The sequence below is a fragment of the Astatotilapia calliptera genome, chromosome 5 (genome assembly GCF_964374335.1).
Source record: "Astatotilapia calliptera chromosome 5, fAstCal68.1, whole genome shotgun sequence".
Lineage (NCBI taxonomy): Eukaryota > Metazoa > Chordata > Actinopteri > Cichliformes > Cichlidae > Astatotilapia > Astatotilapia calliptera.
In genome coordinates this window covers 27975813-27995929 of record NC_137426.1, presented here as the reverse complement: position 1 = coordinate 27995929, position 20117 = coordinate 27975813, and the positions used below count along the sequence as shown (strand labels likewise).

Here is a 20117-nt window from a genome sequence, read left to right as displayed (position 1 = left end):
TGGACATAACAACGCCACAGGGAAAGAGTAAAACAAAACACAGAACCTCTTAGAAAATAAAATAGGAAACCTAATGAAACGCAGACATGACTGCATGAACTTGACAACATAACAGACATGAAACACTTGAAGGGCAAGGGAGACTTAACAGGGACACAAGGGGACTCTAATAACAAATGAACTAGAAAACCTAATGAGCTTAACCATATACTATAAACATCAAACACAGAATTTCTGACAGACTTTCACCTGCAAGAATTACCTTCGGACTGTTATGATAAGTTGCTTCCTTTCAGTGTTCAGTGACTTGCGGAGATGGAGTGACGGCGAGGACGGTGCAGTGTGTATCAGCCGGTGGTCAGAAAAGTGACGGGTGTTCCCCAGATGTAATGCCAGAAGCCAAAAAGGTCTGCAGGAATCCAAACTGTGAGTGCTGAGATAAAACTCCTTTCTTTTAACAAAGGTCAAGACTACTAGGATTAGACAAAATCCAAGGAATGGCTCAACACGACCTAGTCATTTCAGAAATCTGGCCTTTAGTGAAATATTTATGAGCCGAAGCAAACATCAAAGATTTACTGTTTAGCCTGTTTGCTTCCCCACGGTACCGTGGGACGTCAAAGTGTGAGGGGTGTTTCATTTTCTTTGGTTCGATAAAGAGATTTGCCCCACTTGATGTGACTGCCAACATTTGCACATTTGTGCACCGTGCGAGCCCGTATCCCCACAGAACATATATTTATTTCTTCTTGTGTTTCTCCAAGGCCGTTTGCCTTCTAGCTGTCAAGAGATCCAGACCATGAATGGCCCCATGCCAGACAGTGAGCATTTTCTCAGCATACAAGGCAAAACACTCAAGGTAAGATAATATCAGCTTATTACACCACAAATGCTCAAAGCACAGTGTGAGGCCACAGCTGATTTGATTAATAATGGGGAAAACGCAGCTGAAAAGTAGGTTGCTCTTGAAATATTTCTAATATCTTACCCGTTATTTTATGTTTTTTTATGTTAATTATTCCATTTCCTCTATCCAAACTAAATAATTCAGACCCTGTCCGTACAGGGATTTTTGTGGATTCTCCAAATCTTTTAGAATATCATGTACCAAACAAATCCCTTAAAGTGCAACGAATCAGTAGATAAAATGATGATACTGACACAACTCAGGACTTTATTTCTTGCTTGCTAACATATAAAATAGGAAGTGACAAACTATTTAAAACATATTTGCTTGTTCAAATGAAAGGACACATAATCGGTGAGCATTTCACCAAACAGAAAAGATTTTTCTTTGATTATTAAGCTTTACGTAGTTAAGGTGCTCACACACAGTAAAATATACAAGGCTGCGAGCTCCTTAACCAGCGCAGTGCCCCAGAGCCCACGCAAATTATCCTGAAGGTCTTCCCTCCTGAGTTAGCTCTCCGTGTATGAGAGAGCTCAAGGTCCCAGCCTTGTGCTGCTTAGGAAGGCCCAGATGATTTGTAAGTGTGTGGCTGCCTGTGCTCATAAGTCCTACGTGACGCTGCTGCCTGAACCTCTCTGCCCCACCTCTACTTCTGCACCTGAGCAGAAACCCCCACCACCACACCCATATATGCATATCCGTCTCCTCCACATCCCCCCAGTTGTGTCTTTCAGTGCATCTCTCTCTGTTGGCTGTGTTTATCAGTGTAGTTTTGACTCCGTCAAGAACAGTTTGAAGCCAGGTTATGGTGCATCTCGTCTAGTCATCCCGATAACGCTCGCACTCAGCTCACAGCCAAAATCTCCACTCATATTGTCAGTCGCCTGCACTGTGTCCTCTGCCCCAGCGTCATGAAAAAGGAGCCTCCCAAACAGTTCTGGTTTAGTCATTGTGTTTTACAGAAGACAAAGATCTTAAAAAAGCTTTATATACCAAATATATACACCTTTATATTAGTTAAATGAAGGTGTTCCAGCATGTCTTGAGGAGAGATCCTACTGGGAAAAGTTTCTGTCATATTATGTATATTAAGATGGACTTGGCTCCCAGGTGTGGAAAGTGAAGCCAGAGCAAAAGTGCATCAAACCTGCTTTCTGCTTATTTTCCTTGAGTGGAAGCTAAGAAGGTCCGATTTGAGGATCAAAGAATGCTCCTCTACACTGCTCACATCTTTGATCTCCTCACGTGCACACTTAACTGTGCCGGCTGCTTAAAATGAATTCTCACTAAAATCTTTAGGTACTTTTCAGCCACTGAGGCTTGTATATGAGGTTGCAAATAGATGTAGTACTTTTCATGTAACACAGGAAATCTGTCTTTTTGTCTGACCATTACATACTATCATTTGCCAAAATATCCACAAGCTCTTGCAGGATTTAGGGGGTTTTAATTGTTCATTTTAACATTTCTCTTCTTGTCGTTTTTTTCAACTCCTTACGAGTGTTATTTTTATTTCTTTCCTCCCCTCTGCACCTTGTTTGTACTTTGACAAATCTTCCTGTATCTTCCTATCACTTCTATGCCTTTCCCTTTGCCCCACCTCTGGTCTCCCTCCTTTACTTACCCTCTTGCTCCTCTGCTGCTTTTTCTTCCTCCTCAGGTCTTCTGTGCTGGAATGCAGACAGAGGCTCCGCGGGAGTACATCACCTTGGCGACGGGTGAAGGGGAGAATTTTTCAGAGATCTTTGGCTTCAGGTAAACAGGAGGATAACAATAAAAAGCCATTTTCATTACAAAAACTCCACCTGACTCCTGGCAGTGTTATGTTCTCTGTAAATGAAGAAATTCCATGGAAGTGTAAAGTTAAGATGTCAAGCTTATTTGGCAAACGTGTGTTTTCCCAGGCTCAATGACCCCACCCAGTGTCCAGCCAATGGCTCTAGAAGAGAAGATTGCGACTGTCGAAGAGACTACAGTGCCGCTGGCATCACCACCTTCTCCAAAGTCCGCCTGGACCTCAGCAAGATGAACATCATCAGTAAGTTGCCCACAGTCTCACAGCATCCTGTGCAAAATGTTAACTCCACATTACTTCAAAATGAGAACTTCCTTTGGCATTTAATTATGTTCATGCTCACGAGGGTTAATGGGCTCAAGATGTCTTTAAGGTCCATTTAAGGAACACATAATTACAAGGCTTGAGGGGATTAAATGAAACTGCTCTAACTAGATGGAATTATACTGATATGAGTTTGGCTCAGCCTGAAACGCAGGCTGGATTTATAGGTAAATAGCATAAGATTTGCTCACCATGGCAGATGCAAGTCACGATTATTAAGGTTCATTCGAGCTACTATAGCGACTAATGCCTAGAGAGACCTTTTACGAGATCACTTTGTTGCTTTATCTTGATCTATAGCTACAGACTGGCAGTTTGCGTTTACCCACCAAGGCAAGAGTGTTCCATTTGGTACAGCTGGAGACTGCTACAGTGCCGTTCCTTGTCCGCAGGTGAGGATGACGACATCTATTATAATTATTTTGCTTTTCATATCAAGAAAAGCCAAACTGTGGCAAAAAATAGATAAATAAAATGTCAAATAAACTGCTCAGCTGACCAAGGACTGCTTTTCTTATAATCTAATATCTAATCTATATGATAAGTTGTCTTTTATGTAAATAATACAATTCATTTGCAGTCAAATATATATTTTTAATAATAATAAACCCCTTTCCTACTCTGTGATGTTGTGCTTCTTTATTTTTCTGTAGCTCACTGCACATCAGGCACTTAAAGGTCTCTGTATTGAAGCAGAGAGCAAGATTTACTCGCATTTCTGTCCTTTCTCCATCCATCTGTCCTTTTAGGGCCGCTTTAAGATCAACCTGTCAGGAACAGGGCTCAGGCTAGCTGACGACACCTCTTGGATGTCCCAGGGCACCTTTGTAGTGAAGACGATAAAAAAATCACAGGTAAAACATCACATACATGCCCAGAGGATTAATTCACATACTTGCTTTGTGTTTGCACAGGCTGCAGATTAAGCAGACATAGCTCCAAAGGAGGTTCGGTGTTCAGAGCTCCTTGCTGAAAGAGAACCTTTATTGGGCAGCTGCTCTCTCTCAAGTGCCCCCTACAACCACCCTCCACTTTTTGAAATGGAGATCAGGCTGGAGAGTGCTTTTTGGCAGGGCAAAAATAGGAGGAAGTAGAGATGCCAACAAGTGTTCGGAGTCTGACATCCAAAGCCAGCTGGCCCTCCTTTGGGCACTCCAGGCAGTTTAGATAAAGCCTTGTTGGGACAGCGGGATGAAGACAACACTCTAGTGAAAATCAGACAAAGCGCTTACTAGGCGCTTTGGCTTTCATGTCATGGGATAGTGAATTTGGAGCACTCTTCTAATGCAGTTTCCGATTTGCTTCTAGATGTTTGCATGAAACTACTATTAAGTTGCCTGCTTCTGTTACCTACGCTACTGAAATTCTGTTAGCTCACATTTCTCGCTTGTTTCTAAGAGGCTGTTTGCCAACCTTTAGAAACAAACCTGCTTGGTGGGCCTCAGACATTGTGTGTCTTTTCAGAGCGTTCTCACTCCCGAGGCGTAACATGTCGACGTTTTGTCTCGTCCCGCGGCGTTCCTGAGGAACGCGAAAGGAGACCTTCGGCGTTCTTAGGGTACGCGGCGGGTTATGGCTGGAATCCAGTGCAATGACGCTCCCGCGGTAATAGACGTTCCAGCCCTAAACCTAACCTTATCCCTAGCCCTGACCATAACCTTATTCCTGACCGTAACCAGGACTTTAATGATGTTAAATAGCGTGTTTCTAAGCGATTTGAAGAAAAAGAGCGAACATGTGTAGATTCAGTCCAGAGGGTTCTCATATTTCCTCTGTTTTCCGAGGTCGTCATTTAGGAACGTGTTGGGTAGCCGAAAACGTAATATGGTGACGATTTGTCACCTAGCGTAAAATGTTACGCTTTGGGAGTGAGAACGGGTTGGTCTTTTAAAAAAAAACCCCCAAAAACAACACATTTCAGGGTGCATTTAAATTTACGCGTCAGGATCTTTTCTACAAAGATTCCTAAAATCATTAACAAGAAAAGCAAAACTTTAAAGAGAAGAATTCACTCAGCTTCTTTTGTACCTATCCTCAAATTCTTGAAACAGCAGATAGTCACAGTACCCATGTTATTATTCTCGTGTCCACAGGATGGCAGCAGAGTGTCAGGAATGTGTGGAGGCTATTGTGGTAAATGTATACCGTCCTCTGGTCACAGTCTGCCCATAACAGTGGAATGAACACAAAGCCATCAAACAGGTGAGGTAAACATGGATAACAATATGTAAATATGAAAAATTTTCTGTCAAAAAACAGAACTATAATCTGCTTTTGCGCTCACCGAATGCATTTTTTGATGTACTGCTACTCTGCAGGGTAATTGGCTTTCGTGGCTCATGTCTTCTATCTCTCTTTCTTTGATCTGCAGTGTTGTGTTCAGGTGCTCATTGTGTGAACATGTCCCTCCTTGGTGCTACAGCCAACTTTGAGTTCAAACCGTTCCAAACAACCTCTTTTTCCTCCTGTGTGTTTTTAGCGTAATTTAAAATGATGTAAATACTGTAAAGAGATGGATAAAATTTATTATTTATTGTACTGTGCCATTTATTTTTTATACTGTAATGTAATTTAAGTGTTTTATTTTCCAAAGCACCACACCGTGCATCAGGCAATAACACCACACAGTTGCCTTTTTGTGAGATTTTTACCAAAGTAATGCGCTTTGTATTTTGGCATTTGCCTGTTTAACTTTTTAATACTGTCATTACGCCACAGTAATTCTGTTACAGCCATTTTTGTTGTAGTTGCTGTTGTTGGTGGGTAGTTTTTTTTAAATAACTATTATTAAAGTTGTATTTAATCCAGTAATGTTATTGTGATGCTCACCAGACCTGTGGTTCTCATGCAGCGAGGTGTCTCCAAGCTATCGGCCTTTTTTTTTTTATAGCTTCAGAGTTTGTAGACGCATGTGTAGATGGCCATTATGTTGGCCACTGAACGGAGGTGTTCATGTTCCTCCTTTTGTGTGATGAGATGATCTCTTGCAGTAAGTACATCAGACTCTATGTACAGCTACTTCAACTTTTTTCTACATCCTGTCAAAGTCCAAATTTCGCCGCCTCAGTGAGATGTTGTTTGATTTTTGTCAAAATCATCAACAACTACTTCATCTATTAATTGTAGGTTTAGGTCATCAAGCACGTATGCAGGGAAGAGGAGAGTGCATCTTTCGAACTGAGTTACAGCCTCATCAGATGATGAGTACCAGGGTCAGGTGCAATACAGGTCAGGTGTTAGTGCCATGTATTTTTACCGCTATCCTGGAGATGCTGAAAGTTTAGTAAAGGTATAGGTTATAAAAATGGTTGAGTTAAATGGACCAAACATCAGATTCTCTGTGTTCCTGCATATCTCTCAAGTAGTGTGCAGTGGCTGGGGAGAGCCATTAGCTTTTAGATCTTACAAAACAAGCAGGTTATCTTATCTGGAGCAACTTGAAAGAATTTCATAAGAGAGAGAAGGGGGGGGGGGGGGGGAGACTTCACCTCAGGCCTATAAAATCCTAGCAGTTATTCCGGAGATCTATATAATGTGATGGTCCATCCCTGGAGACACCCTTCAGACTGCTGAGCTCACAGGCCCTGCAGGCCCTGATTTCTGTCCAGATGCTGCTTGCAAACCATTACCTCCTGTACCTCACATTCTTTTATTCCATCTTTGTTTTGAAGAGTCTATCGAAACTGTGCATACTCATCTGCTCCTGTTTAGATCAACCTGACTTGTTGTTCTGTGTGAAGATATCAGGGTACTTCTTATTTTGTGTAAAAAGTCTGGGTTTTGTATCTATGAAGCCACTGATGTGCAGTATTGTGAGCTGTCCTTGTATTCTGTTTGTTCTGTGTGGTACATCATGCAGCTACATCTGATTAAGAAGCCTTATTTGTGCATGTAAGCTGCTCCATATGGTGCTGTTTCAGTGCCTTATATAAAAATGTGCACATTCAGCCAAAAGGGAATTCAGTGCAGTTTTAATCTGCCGCCAAACAAGTACAAAAGACACAGGGAAGAAGACGTGTTGTGTCTTACTGAAGACCACAGCTGACAGGTGCTCTTCTCACTGCGAATGTCAGAATGCAGTTCTCAGGTGTCATAAAAGAAGGGATTCTTGTATTTAACTGTATTTATCTTATTATTATTTGTTGCATACCTGCTGCATTTTTATCAGACATATAAAAGTGTATTATTGTCTTCATATATATTCTTTGTTTTATATGCAAATATTTATTATTATTTTCTTTTCTTGTGAATGTACATAAGCCTCGATCATAAACGACTATGAATCACAGCACAGTATTGCCATAAAATGAAGCATCTCGCCAAGCGTTTGTTGTTTTATGAGTGCGTTTATTTATGTGTGTCATATTTGCATAAATTGTATAAGCACAGTTTGGTGGTGCCGCGTGAAAAGGATGATTTATGTATGAGAGCAGATGAAGCAAAGATTGGTGGGTAATAAAATGCCTGGGGTGCACTTGTCTGTCTGCTTTTTGCACTTATATATCATTTTCACTCCAGTTTGTCCTTCACGTGTCGTCCGATTTTAATACCCGCCATAAAAAATAAAATAAAAAAATCATGGGAAGATGATAGTCTGGTTAATGTTTGCACCATAAAATTCTCGCTCCGTAGCACTTCTGATTTATATGGTAACACATTTTATGCCATCGTTGTAGCAGTCGGACTTTTAACCGGGCAAGCGTGGAAGCTAATCCAACCTCTGTCTATCTTCATAATTGTGAATTATCGGGTCATTTACCAAGTGTCAGCACTGGTCCTCCAAAATAAATCTAATTCACCAAGTTTTCAGCAGAAGGAAAAGATGAATGTTTATAGTTGGCAGATCCCTAAACTGCAGTGCCAGTTTAGACTCACATCCAGTCATTGTCAGACATTTTCTGTCCATAACAAAATGAAACAAAATCTAAATTTTATAAGCAAATATTCTTCATTTCAAAGGGAGCACAGAGGAACTTGGCCTCTTGAGCAGATGCACATCGGGCAATATAAACAGAAAGAGTCTGGTTCTTTATTTCTAGGAAAAACTGTAAAACTAATGAATACAGTTAAAGTTCAGAGTCTCCAGAGCCCTCCAGTGGACTGGATTCTAGTCTTTGCCAGTCTCGTTCTGTCCCCCGGGCCTTATGTTTAACACTGTCTAAACCAGGTCCACAAAGCTCAGTTCCATGTGGAAAGCTGCACATAAAATATTTGCTTGATTGTATTCAGCAGACAGTACGTACGTAACCTGATATTAATATTAAATGGAGCAAGGAATGAAGTGCCAACTGTGTGGAGGCATGAGTATGCAGCACTGACCACCTTGCACCAGCCTCCGTGTTCTAGTTTTTCTTACTGTTTGTGTTGGTATTCCCAGGTGAGCCATAGCAACAGGAGCTGGCCAGTCACTCTGAGGCTGACTCTTCAAATGTCTGTCAGCAGGCTGAGTGAAATGCTGCTTCAGAGCAGCTGTTTAGCAGGAGATGGGGAAAAGTGTGAAAAGGAAAGAGAGAAGTCAGTTTGGTGGAGAGAGGAGCTCTCAGCAGCTCCACAAGGCTTGTCTAAACGTAACTACGTGATTCAGGTGTAGATGTGCAAACAGCCCTGGGGTCAGTTGGAGAACTCTGTGTTTCCCCTTTTTAAAAAAGTCTAACAGCGTTGCTATCATGACTGCAGCATGTCAGCAGGTCTCCGTTGCATCAGATATTCCAGAAAAGGAAAGAAAACACTTACGGAGAAGCCTTCTCTCCTCGGCAGATTTAGACAAATGAAATCCTGCTCCGAGTTTCATCGCTCCTAGAAGCCAGGATGAATTTCTCAGGTATGGTAAAAATGCATTTAACATAAAGATTTAAAAAAAACAAAACAAGATATGTTTAGCTGGAAGACTGGATCTGCCACTGTTTCCAGGTTTTCATCCAAGATGTCATATCTGATTAAATGACTGGATTTTACAATGACACACTAATACACTTTTAATCTTTACAGCCTTTATTTGATATCATTTCTTATTAACATCTACTCAGACTCCAGCAGCGTGTTATCTCAGGCTGAATACAAGTTCTTGTTATTTTTCTTCTTATCTCCAGGTTCAGTGATCCACAGCACTCATCAGGTATGTTTCCCTTGAAGAATGAGCACTTTTATCACTGACTGAAGAAAACCACAGAGGTGCTAGAGGTTTCTCTTTCCTCTAAAATGCCTTTTGATTAGTCTGCAAGTGCGTTACCAAGATAGTTAGGGATAGGTGGAGACAGAGAACGGGCAATATTTGATACAAGTGTTCCAACAATAAGTCCGCAAACTGACACAGTATATATCAGATTTTTCCACTGTTGGGGAAATGAATAAACGAACATTTACACATTTACATACTCATACTGCGATCAGTCTGTGTAGCCTCCATACCTTTATATGACTGTTTTTTGCACCCTTGTCTCACAGACCTTCCCACAAGGATTATATGTGTGATCTAAGCTGCTGTATTAGACTTTCTCAGAACCTTTGAACGGCATTTCCAAAAGCTTGCGAACAATGACTCAAAATCAGCTCTGTCAGACTTCTGTAGGTCAAAGGTTCACAGGCTACATGGTGAAAAAATGCAAGCAAAAATTGACCTAATTAGAAGATCTGAGCGTGTGGCAGCAGCAGTTCACTGTATAAAAAAAACTCACTTTACCCTGTTTAGCATGCAACCAAAAAAGGAGCTTTTCTTGACTGCCACCTAGTTCTTGCATTGCTCCTGGAAATAGCATGAAAGCTGTTTTTGATTCTGCCAAGCTTGTTTAGACTCTTAACCTGAGAGTTAATGAGGGGAATTTTAAAGTCATGAGTCCCCAGGGTCAGCTTCCCTCACCATCATTATCATCATCATTCCTAAAGGTAATCTGGGCTGACTTTGAACTGAGGCTTAGCAGTAAGCCTGAGGCCCGGCATGCACGCACAAATAATTTGGATACCCAGATACACTGGCGTTATGTGTTACACTTTTTCCTCAACTGCCTTGCCACATTTTTTGAAACATTATCAAAGCACTTGAAAAAGCATTTTCAATAGAAAAATAGAATAGATCTACTATGTACAATAATATCCATCCATCCATTTGCTCCCGCCTATCCTTTTCAGGGTTGCGGGGGGCGCTGGAGTCTATCCCAGCTTGTGCAATAATATACTACAGTAAAAAAAAATTATGATTAAAATGAAGAAAACAAAACTGCCTAGGTGTTCTTCTACAGATTACATTGTTTTGTAATCTAATCCATTTTACATCTACTGTTCTGCATTGTTACTGTAGTTGGAATATGTTCCTTGCAGTTTCTTGCCTGTTCCCCTTCCTTTGTATTCCTATTACTATACTGCCACAGATGCTTTCTCTTTTTCTCTTCTGTCACCAAGTTATTTATCTGAGCAGGCTCCTGCATGTTCACAAATTGTATTTGTTGCATGCAGTAAATATGTTTCAGAAAATTTTATAGTGGTCATGACTAATAGTTCTCCTTCTTTTTCACTCATTTTCAGTGCTTATTTTCAAAATAAGTTTGTTTTTTTTAATCATTGAACAACTTAACACTGACCTAGGAATCATTCAAGCACAAAAAGGCACCTAACTCAAGGTATGAACCAATGTTGTGTCATAACAGACAATTTGGCAAAGTGTGCATTTTTTAAATTGCATCTTTGTTGTTAGCAGCCACTCACAAATGGTCTGAGTGGAAAAATGGCTTAATGAACGGAAGCAGGGAGACAAAACTGGACAGAAAATCATTGGTAACAGGATTTATGGAGTGATAAATCCAAATCTGAAATTTTTGGTTTGAATCATCATCAATATATATGGAGTAGGTCAGGAGAGATGGACAGTGAGTGTCTACAGCTATCTATAAAACATGGTGGAGGCTTTTTCATGGTTTGGGAATCTTGTCAAAAATGATGGACTTATGAATACAGAAAAGTAGCTTCAATATTTGATCCACCATGCAATGCCATCTGCAAAGTGTCTGCATGCATGGCCAGCGTTCAGCATGCCATTGTTCCCAAACACCGCCAATGCAGAAAAAACATACCTGGATAGGAAAGCACAATGGAACAGTCGGTGAGTGGCCTCCCCAGAGCTCAGATCTAAACATTACTGAAGCAGTTTGAGATCATCTTGATGGAGAATATAACAAAAGGCAGCCAACATGCAAAGAAGAGCTTTGAATATCCTTCAAGACATCTGGAGAACTATTCCTGAAGAATACTTCAGGAAATTACAAGAGAATCAGAATTCTACAAACTCAATGCATATTTGCAGATGTTTCAATAAATCATTGCACTCATTTCCCATTTTCCTGATGCAATATAAAGAAATGAAAGATGGCTAAAGGCCTTTGCACTCTACTGTATGCAACAATGAAGAATCACAATCAAAGAATCACACATTTTCTTCCCCATGTGCTCAGGCAACAAAACACTGAAGAATTTCGTGTAGCTAAAAGGTCATTCAAATGATGACCCCGAGCAAAGGTGAGCTAACCTGAATCTTGAAAGGTAATTGTCTGTTTTGTGAGCAAATGTGGATTCATTTTCCTGTTTCTCTGTTATTCTTTCACACTGCCATCGTTTGACTATTGATGCTTTTTGCCTTCATCCATTGCTACATCTGATTATCTCAAGGTTGTGATTCTGTCCTTAGACAAGCAGACATCTCCCAGTTTGTCTGTCTGCTCCTTGTTTCATCCTCTTTAAAGGAAACAACACCTGCAGGGTTGTCTGTCTTCGTTCTTATCAGCCAAAACCCAATCTGACAAGAGACGCTTTTTCAAACAGTCTAAACAGATGTCGAAATTCAGCCTCCTTTTCTTAAGCTGTGCACCGCAGCAGTACGACTGCAAGTCTCTAAACTGACCGTGGAGCTGTATTAGTCAGCAGTGACATTTGTGCAATCTTACCACTTCATTTAAAAAGAAAAAAAAGAAAGAAAAAGGAACCCCATTACGTCTAATATAAACGACCAAAACGGTGCACGGCAACCATCACACATTACTGTTGCATCCCTGAACTTTAAGTTGGCTGTCAGAGCAGCATAAAAGCTGCCTGTGAGTCAGATCAGTCTTACACTGATGTTAAAAAGCCTTTTCTCTGGTGATAAATGGAGGGCGATTGTTGGAGAGTCAACGCTGTCAGACCAAAGAGAGGAAGGCACAGAGGAGAGCTCAGTGCAGGTTTGTGGTAAAGTAAAAGAAAGACTGCATTATTTACTCGCTTTTTTCTTTTTCCATTTTGGACCAAAGTGCTATCATTAATTCATTCTAATAGAGGAAAAACAAGAAACAGGAACATGTATTTCCTCAGTGATAATTCTGTTATTTGTACCCATCCACTGTAATAAGTGGACATCTCTCTCTCTCTTTTAAAAATATGTGACTTTTAAAACTTGCTCAACTTTCAGCCCAAGTTTGCTGTTAGCTTTTAAGTAAAACACAACAAATTGATTAATTAATCACCACTTTTAACAAAATTTTGTAATAACCTGCTTTCTTTATTTCTTTTTTTGTCCAATAGAAGAAGAAAAAACCCCCCACACTGCCAGATTTCCATTGGCTGTGGATAAACAGGGTGGAGCTGTTACCCGGAACAGCGAGGCTTCATTCATTAATGAAGGAGGTTAATAGGGCAGGACAGCCGCCAGCGCTTTGCGCACTTTTAGACAAATCTTGAGGGGTATTTTTTAAAATTATTATTGTTATTTTTAATCCCGAGTTTTCTCTGTGCTCAGTTTGTCTCTATAGCGCACGACTGTACATCTGCTCTTCTGGGTTCAAGCGGTCATGTTCAGTCGCAGCTCCAAGAGAAGAGATCCCAGCAGATCGGTAAGTTGGCAGGATAAAGTTAGGTTTCCATAGCGCTGCTTCAGCTCCCACTGCACGCGGTATGCTCGTGTTTGTTGTGTGGTTTTCTTCTCTGTATCTGCTCTGCCCTGTTGCTAAGGAGATCCAGTATAATCTGAGCTGTCGAGATATGTAACTCAAGATGTGACACAACAGCACAGTCAGCATGATGATGTTTTCTGTTGCGCACAGTTGCTTTCTGAGCGAATTCTGAAGCGCACACACATATTTCCATTACAAATACCCCCCCATGTGTTTTTAAGTCATATTAGGGACGTCATTTAAAATAGTGTTACACTGTAAAAATGCAATGCGTTCAATGCGTTAAATAGTCTAAATTACCAGCTAATTAACGACAGTCATTTAAAGCCCCATGCAGTGAGGAGTTTAGGGGACCTGCTATTGTGACCTGTGTTTCTTTCTGTAGAACCCTGCAGATGAGACTCAGAGAGGACAGCCCTGTGTCACCTGTGGAGAGCAGTGTCCTGGCTTTGCCCTGCACAAATGGAGGTACAGCACTTGTTCACCCAGATGGGTGAGCGATCCATATCACACCAGTGATGGGGGAAGGTCCAATGTTTCTTTTGTTTTTTACATCTTTACAAGTCACTGAATTCATTCATTCATCGAAAAGGGTTAAAGCGAGAGTCATTTGCTGTGCTCCTGCACCCAGTTTGGCAAAGCAGCCGTTCTTAACACTGTGATTTCTTCTTCAAGAACTGTTCCAAACTCTTGGGCTGTTGAATAGAGTCAGCCATGCATCATACTGTGAGGAAACAATTGTTGTGCCCCTGTGTGCTCCAGGATAATAGTTTTACAGTAGAGACCATTCATGCAGCAGGAAGGATTCAAGCCTGCTGCTTCTGCAGTCACGCTGTCACAACTGTGAGGGTATAAATGTGCTTATGCTGCGAAACAAACTGCATATTGTTGGAAGACGTAATCCTGCTGTGGAGTACGGGAGGATTGGGTTAGAGTGTGAATGCCGGTGACTGTGCTTGTGCAACTGTGGAGATGCTGTGAGCATTGGAAAAGAATAGGCTGCCTGACCCCGCCCCCTAGTAAGGCTTACATGGAGAAGAGAAGTTCCAAACTATAAGTTCAGTAACACTGAGAGGTTTGTGTTTTTACACCTGTGCAGCCTATAAAGTATGACCTTGTTCTGCAGCATGTTAGAACTATTTTAGTACCATTTTTCTCACAGATGTAGAACGCATCAAAAAGACGTTATAACTCACTGCAGTGTTTTGGTAAAACAAAAGTCAGCTGGGTCGGAGACATTTCATTCAGAGAGCGTGGATTTATGAAGTGTTTTGTCTGTTTGATAGGAATCCACAATAGGCTGGGAGTTTCTGAGCCATAAAGACCATCCAGTCTCCTTTGCCGGTAACTATACAGAGGCAACGGCAGCCTCAGGAATGCAGCCTTTAATTGCTCGTCTGTGCAGTCCCACAATAAAAAGTCAACCCACTCCCCACCCTCTACCCCCACCAAGCTGGAATAAAAAAGTCAGTGGACACAGACTGCCTGCAGGAACACGACTGTGTGCTGAGGCAAAAGGCTGTTTTATTGCTCCAGCAAGTCTTTGTGTCTGAGGCTAAACAGAGAAAAAGACAGGGTAACTTCTTAAGGAATGTCCTACTTCCATACCAGGCCAAACTTAATGGGTTTTCATGCTTAAAAAAAATTATTATCCTTTTTTTAAGGCGTAGTTGTAATGTTTTGCAATGCAGTGGACTTAAAGTGACCCTTGGGTCAGAGATAGGAATGAGAAGGGGGGAAATGTGTGCGTGCATGTGTGTACACTTACTGTATGCTCTGGTCACAGTAGCTGTTTGACAAAAACAACACACATTTGTAATAGATTATGTGGTAATATCCACCCTACTGGATGATCTGCCGTGACATTTTGGTTCATATATCCATGTATGCTGAAGGTTCATGCTTTGCTGATGGACTCAACTTAAAACACTGTTGTACTCTTAGTCTTTTCTTTAAGCTGAATTTAAATTTGATGACGAGCTTGATTTCTTATCTGGGATAATTTAGGATTAGTCTTGGGAGTTATTGGGATTTCAGGTAGTTGCTCTCTTTGTGTTGCTGCCATATTTCTTAATATAAATTTAAAACGCTGATAAATGTATGTATTGAAAAGAGAATTTCAGCATTGACATTTTCTTTGCCATTTAATCCTCTAAATGTATTGTGTATGTGTTAGTCCGTAGGGAAATTACTCCTCTGCATTTAACCCATTCACCCAGTGAAGCAGTGGGCAGCCACCAATGCAGCGCCCGGGGAGCAGTGTGTAGGGACGATACCTTGCTCAGGGGTACCTCAGGGTATCCATTCAGTGGAGTCGAACCCCTGACCTTCTGATCATGGGGCAACCACTCTACCTACTGAGCTATCCCTGCCCTTATATTGTCTATCATTGTGTATTATATTGTCTATCCCTTGTTCTTATATTGTGTTATTTGCCATTTGATAAAGTAGCAAAAAATACCATTCTAAATCTGAGGGTAAATGCCCCCTCTGATTATTATCTTTCCCAAATACAGTCTGAAATATTGGGATATGTTTTTTATAAGAATATTAAGAGTAGAATAGGAAGGATCATGGCTGAATGTCCTGTTAAAATTTTGAATGGAGTAAGGGGTCTGGTTAAATCTCTTCCATTTCCACATTTTTATAGAAATGAGCTATTTGTGCTAAAGTGAGGAGGCAATCCCTTTGAGAATATGCTATAGCTGTTGTTTTACTCAAATGCGATCATAATAATAATTATTGATACTTCATTTATCTTGCTGAGATTGAGAGCTCTTTTTCTGGAGAGACCTGTGCACAAAAATAAAAACATAGACAGACCAAAGTAAACCAAATGGTTCCGGTCTGCTTAATGTTAAAGGTTCAGTGGAAGGTCCAGGACATCTAAACGTCTTTTGGGATCTTTGAAGTTGCTGTCCTGATGTGGATACAAAATGGACACATGAAAGAGTTTCGGTTTGCTGGCTGCTTGTGTGTTAGTGTCCATGTGTAACAGAGTAAGTCAAGTTGGCTGCTCTGGGTAGGTTAGTGATAGGAGCGGATTCTCTTCGCTCAACATGTTCCTGCTAAATATTTAATACTTGCCTTTGGCTTGATTGATTTTCTTTGTACTAATGAGACTCATTACCAGCCTTATTAACATTAACCCTGAGTGTGAATGTGCTGTCTGACCCGCCGGATCACATGACTCTTCTGCATGACGCCAGTGTGTTTTCACACCTGAAAAGTTACTGTCGCTTAACCTGTTTTTAACCTGTTTTTGAAGCCTTGAGTCAGTCCAGGCATGAATCAGACTGCAAATCCAATGAGATCTTGCCATTAGCAGTTATTCATTTCCTCCAGCAGCACAACATAAAACTTAATTTAAGGCAGTAGGTTTAGTTCAGGTTTTGCCAGAGCTGACTGGCGCTGGACAAAGCCTGCCCTTGTGTGCAGCGACGCTTTGGCTGAAACTTCAGCTGGCTAAAAGCAGTTCTGAGCAGATAAAGAGAGAAGCAGAAAAGGACAGAGGAAGGAGGAGAGATGATGTTTGCAGGAGAATAAGAGGGATCACGGTTGAGTTTTAACCCGGCCCTGAATGGCTTGCTGACGTCTGTCCCCTCGGTAACCTGGTGTGATCTGCATAACACAGGCTGGGCCCCTCAATTCACTGTGTTAACAAGACGATCTGGCAAATAAAACTGTCAGGGTGCCCGGCCATTTGAATGGGTTCTGGCTGTTGCAGCACTGAAGAAGACTCAGTTTTAGGTGAGGGGGAAGGGAGAAGGAAGCCAGCGGTGGCCGGTGCCAGATAATGGAAACTTTAGATTTATCACCAAAGCTGTGTCAGTGTATTGGCATGTAGATGGTAAGCATCTTTGCTTGATAGTTTCCAGGGATGAAAACATTCCCTGACCTGCTGTGTTTTCTCCTTTTCAGGGCTTGTTTGGATGCAGAATGCGTCAGCAGCGTCTCCTAATAGCATTCATATGGGTCAGGAAGCAAAATACTTTACTAATAAACTTGGCTTTTTAATGTGTGAATGGCATGTTTTGTTTCTGCCCTTTGGCGGTTTATTTTGAAGGGGTTTTATTATCACAAACCTGCAGGAACTTTGGCTCTATGCCTGATGTTTACAGATAATGCAAGCCTAGGGAGCTTTGACTCCGTGATATCAATCATAGTTTGACCTTTAGGTTTTCGGACTGTGTCGGGCTAAAGTCAACCCTTCCTATTTCTCTGCTTTCATTAACTGCTGGCTTTGTCCCTCGCTCCTTTCCCCCTGCCATTTCTCCTCATATTCCTCTTTATCCAAATCACCCCATAATTGACTGTAACAGGCTGGTCTAGATGGGGATTACGTATGTTGGTCACGGAAATGAGGATGGCCTACACATGTCGCCGGCTGATTTCCTGCAGGGCTGGTGGTTGCCTGTTGAATTCCAATGATATCCTTGAATCAAAATTGAACAGCCAGGCTGAGATTATAGGCTTGAGCAAAATTCCCGTACTATGCCTTCCCTTCTGCATTTGGGAATTTTAATGATAAGCATGGGTAAAGGACTGTTTGTTTGAAACAAGCACACGATTCTAACATATTCCCTGCTTTCTAATACTGATTGTGCACATTGTTGCAGAAAATACACGAACACGTTTATTACTTCTTTTTCCCGACACAATAGTATCGACTGATCTCATCCACTGTGATGGACTGGCATTATACTGGATTTCTTCTTTTTTTTTTTTCTTTTGGTTTGGGACTCATTTGTAGAATCTGTGAGGACGGAGCCTCACATCTAGTTTAGATGCAGCTTGTGGTGCATTCACCAACAGATCAATTTGATCCCTAAGAGAAGGATGGGTGTAGGTCAGCAGGCGGCGTCATATCATCCACCAGGTGGGTTCTGGAAGTGTAACAGGACCCCCTGAGTTGGGTTTCTAAACTCTGTGCTTGCATAATTGGCTTTTGTAATTCTCTATCATTAGAGCTGTAGTCGTTTACTGACAGACTACGTACAAGTAAAAGTAGATTCAATGATTAAAAAACGGTGTGCCTGCAGTTTACAGTATTCACATGCCAAGTTTCAAATAGTTTAATATAACATATTATATAATCACTCTGTGTGTGTGTGTGTGTGTGTGGGGGGGGGGGTGTAACAAATGTCATATAACACAATTTATTAACAATTTTAAAATGGTTTTAAATTTCAACATTCTTAAAAAGCAAAACTGTAAAGACCAGTATATTCATATACCACATATCAGTATGATCTAAAAAGCACTTTTTAAAATTGTTTTCTTGTTTATGTGGTGAAAATAAACTGACCAGCAGGGGGCAAACATGTCTAATAGACACTGAACTGTATTAACCACTTTGTTTACTGGTTGATTGGCTCCATTGTCTTTTAATTCATGCCGTCAGCTTGTTAATTCTTTTCAAAAGGTTTCCAAATTCTTAACAGTTCCCCGTCTATTCCTGAGGTATGACATTAACTCATTATGATAATTGCCATATACAAGTTTGGCTTTTGGCCCAACATCCTGATAAGCCTTCAGCTCTCTCTTGCTTTAACTTTTCCAACATTAACACACATTGGCAACTCCCCTTGATTTACATTCTAGTCATGTTCATTCATCCTGGCGTTCGCCCTGGTGGTGATCCATACCTTAAAGGCTTTGTGTGTTGAGCTGCCTTTGAACTGTCATTGAGAATAAAGCCAGCAGGTCAACAAGTGTAACTGTCTGTCAGCTATGACTGTACAATATTTTGTACTAATCCAAGTTAGTGTGGATACCTACAGAATAAGTGGAAGGGGAATCCATGACAAACTTGCATTTGATCCTGTGGCAACCTTTGATATATGTTCATTTAGTGTAACTTAAACTGAAAAAGGGGGAGACACTAAAGTCATCAGGACTGACTTTATGCATATCTCTATTCAGACTGCCTTAACCCTCCCTGCAGCCTTGTACCCATACAGCAAACATGACTAAGAACTGAAATAAATAAAAAGCTCCTAGAGACTGCAAATAGTTTCTTGATTTGTCTTTTAAAGGACTGATAAGTCATTGAAGCCGAAAAACAAATTCTTTGACCATCAGTTCATCAGTAAACTGATTTCTCAGTTCAGGAATAGGTGGGTGGTTAGACTGACAGGGAAGGTGAGACTGGTGGAAAATGAAAGATTGACAGTAGTATAATGTCACCTTGTTCTGCCTCTAAAATAAAATGCAAGGGTAATTAGCTTATACTTACCCCAGTCAATAGTTTCCATTGCTTGTTTCCTGCTCATACACCTGTAGTCATTCTGTCTCATAGTGCCACTTATCACTGCGTCACCTCAGCTCATTAACCCTTCATCTTGTGGCCTCCTCTCTCAGTCCTGGCATCCTTCCATTCATGCATCTCCTCATCTCTGCAGTTTAAAGACTGCCAGACCGCTGCAGAGGTTTACACAGTGCTCCACTTCAAAGCCTTCTTTGATTCTCTCCTCTTGTTTTATTCCCCCCCCTCCTCAGTTCTCACCGTCTAGCCACCTGTTCTCATTCAGGCTGGGTGTGGAAGGGAAAAGCCTTAAGGAGCTGTGCTAACACCACAATTTGAACACACAATCCTACAGGCATTTCTTGTCTTTGGAATACTTCCTCAGCTGTGGTGATTTGGAGGGGATAAAATGTTCTTTGGTTTTGGGTTTTTTGGGGTTTTTTTGCAGCCAACAGAGGACAGCATTGTACAAGCGCAACATGGATTCATCCAAGTTGAAATCCTCATTGACTAATGTGTTAACTGGAATATCAGAGATGAGAGATTTTTCCATAATAGCAAAGCTTCACACCTGCAGCACTAGAAGACACTGGCGTGGTGTGGATCATTATTTTATTGGGGAAAACTCATATGTTAGGAAAGGGTGACAGTTTCCTTTTGACGTTCCCATTACTTTAATTACTTGTCCTGTTTTTTACAGACCCCCAAATCCCAGTGGAACACAAAGCCTTGTTTGTCTTAATTGCAAAACAGAAGCTTGATGACTCTGCATTGTTAAATTATTTGATTGGTTTATTGATTCAGCCAGCCTCCTCAATATTGGTTGGCTTAAGTGGCATGTGGACCTAAGAGAATTGAGTGTCATCTATTAGTCAAGAAAGGAACCAGATAACCTCTCTATCAAAAAGGACTGAGTTTGGACCATGTCGA

At 41.1% G+C, this 20117-nt stretch overlaps 2 protein-coding genes across 2 annotated transcripts in view; both read left to right on the top strand.

Annotated features, from left to right (window-relative positions):
- adamts9 (ADAM metallopeptidase with thrombospondin type 1 motif, 9) overlaps window positions 1–7614 on the top strand; it is a 44845-nt gene extending 37231 nt beyond the window's left edge. Inside the window, exons 33-40 of the mRNA XM_026168631.2 lie at window positions 297–426; window positions 765–859; window positions 2571–2665; window positions 2815–2948; window positions 3330–3421; window positions 3779–3883; window positions 5123–5231; window positions 5401–7614. Of these exons, the coding sequence (XP_026024416.1) occupies window positions 297–426; window positions 765–859; window positions 2571–2665; window positions 2815–2948; window positions 3330–3421; window positions 3779–3883; window positions 5123–5212 (741 nt within the window). The 3' untranslated portion in view covers window positions 5213–5231; window positions 5401–7614. The remainder of the gene's footprint in view (window positions 1–296; window positions 427–764; window positions 860–2570; window positions 2666–2814; window positions 2949–3329; window positions 3422–3778; window positions 3884–5122; window positions 5232–5400) is intronic.
- A 5077-nt stretch (window positions 7615–12691) lies between these two features.
- Window positions 12692–20117, top strand: part of prickle2b (prickle homolog 2b) — an 87891-nt gene continuing 80465 nt past the window's right edge. Inside the window, exons 1-2 of the mRNA XM_026168628.2 lie at window positions 12692–12880; window positions 13326–13408. Of these exons, the coding sequence (XP_026024413.2) occupies window positions 12839–12880; window positions 13326–13408 (125 nt within the window). The 5' untranslated portion in view covers window positions 12692–12838. The remainder of the gene's footprint in view (window positions 12881–13325; window positions 13409–20117) is intronic.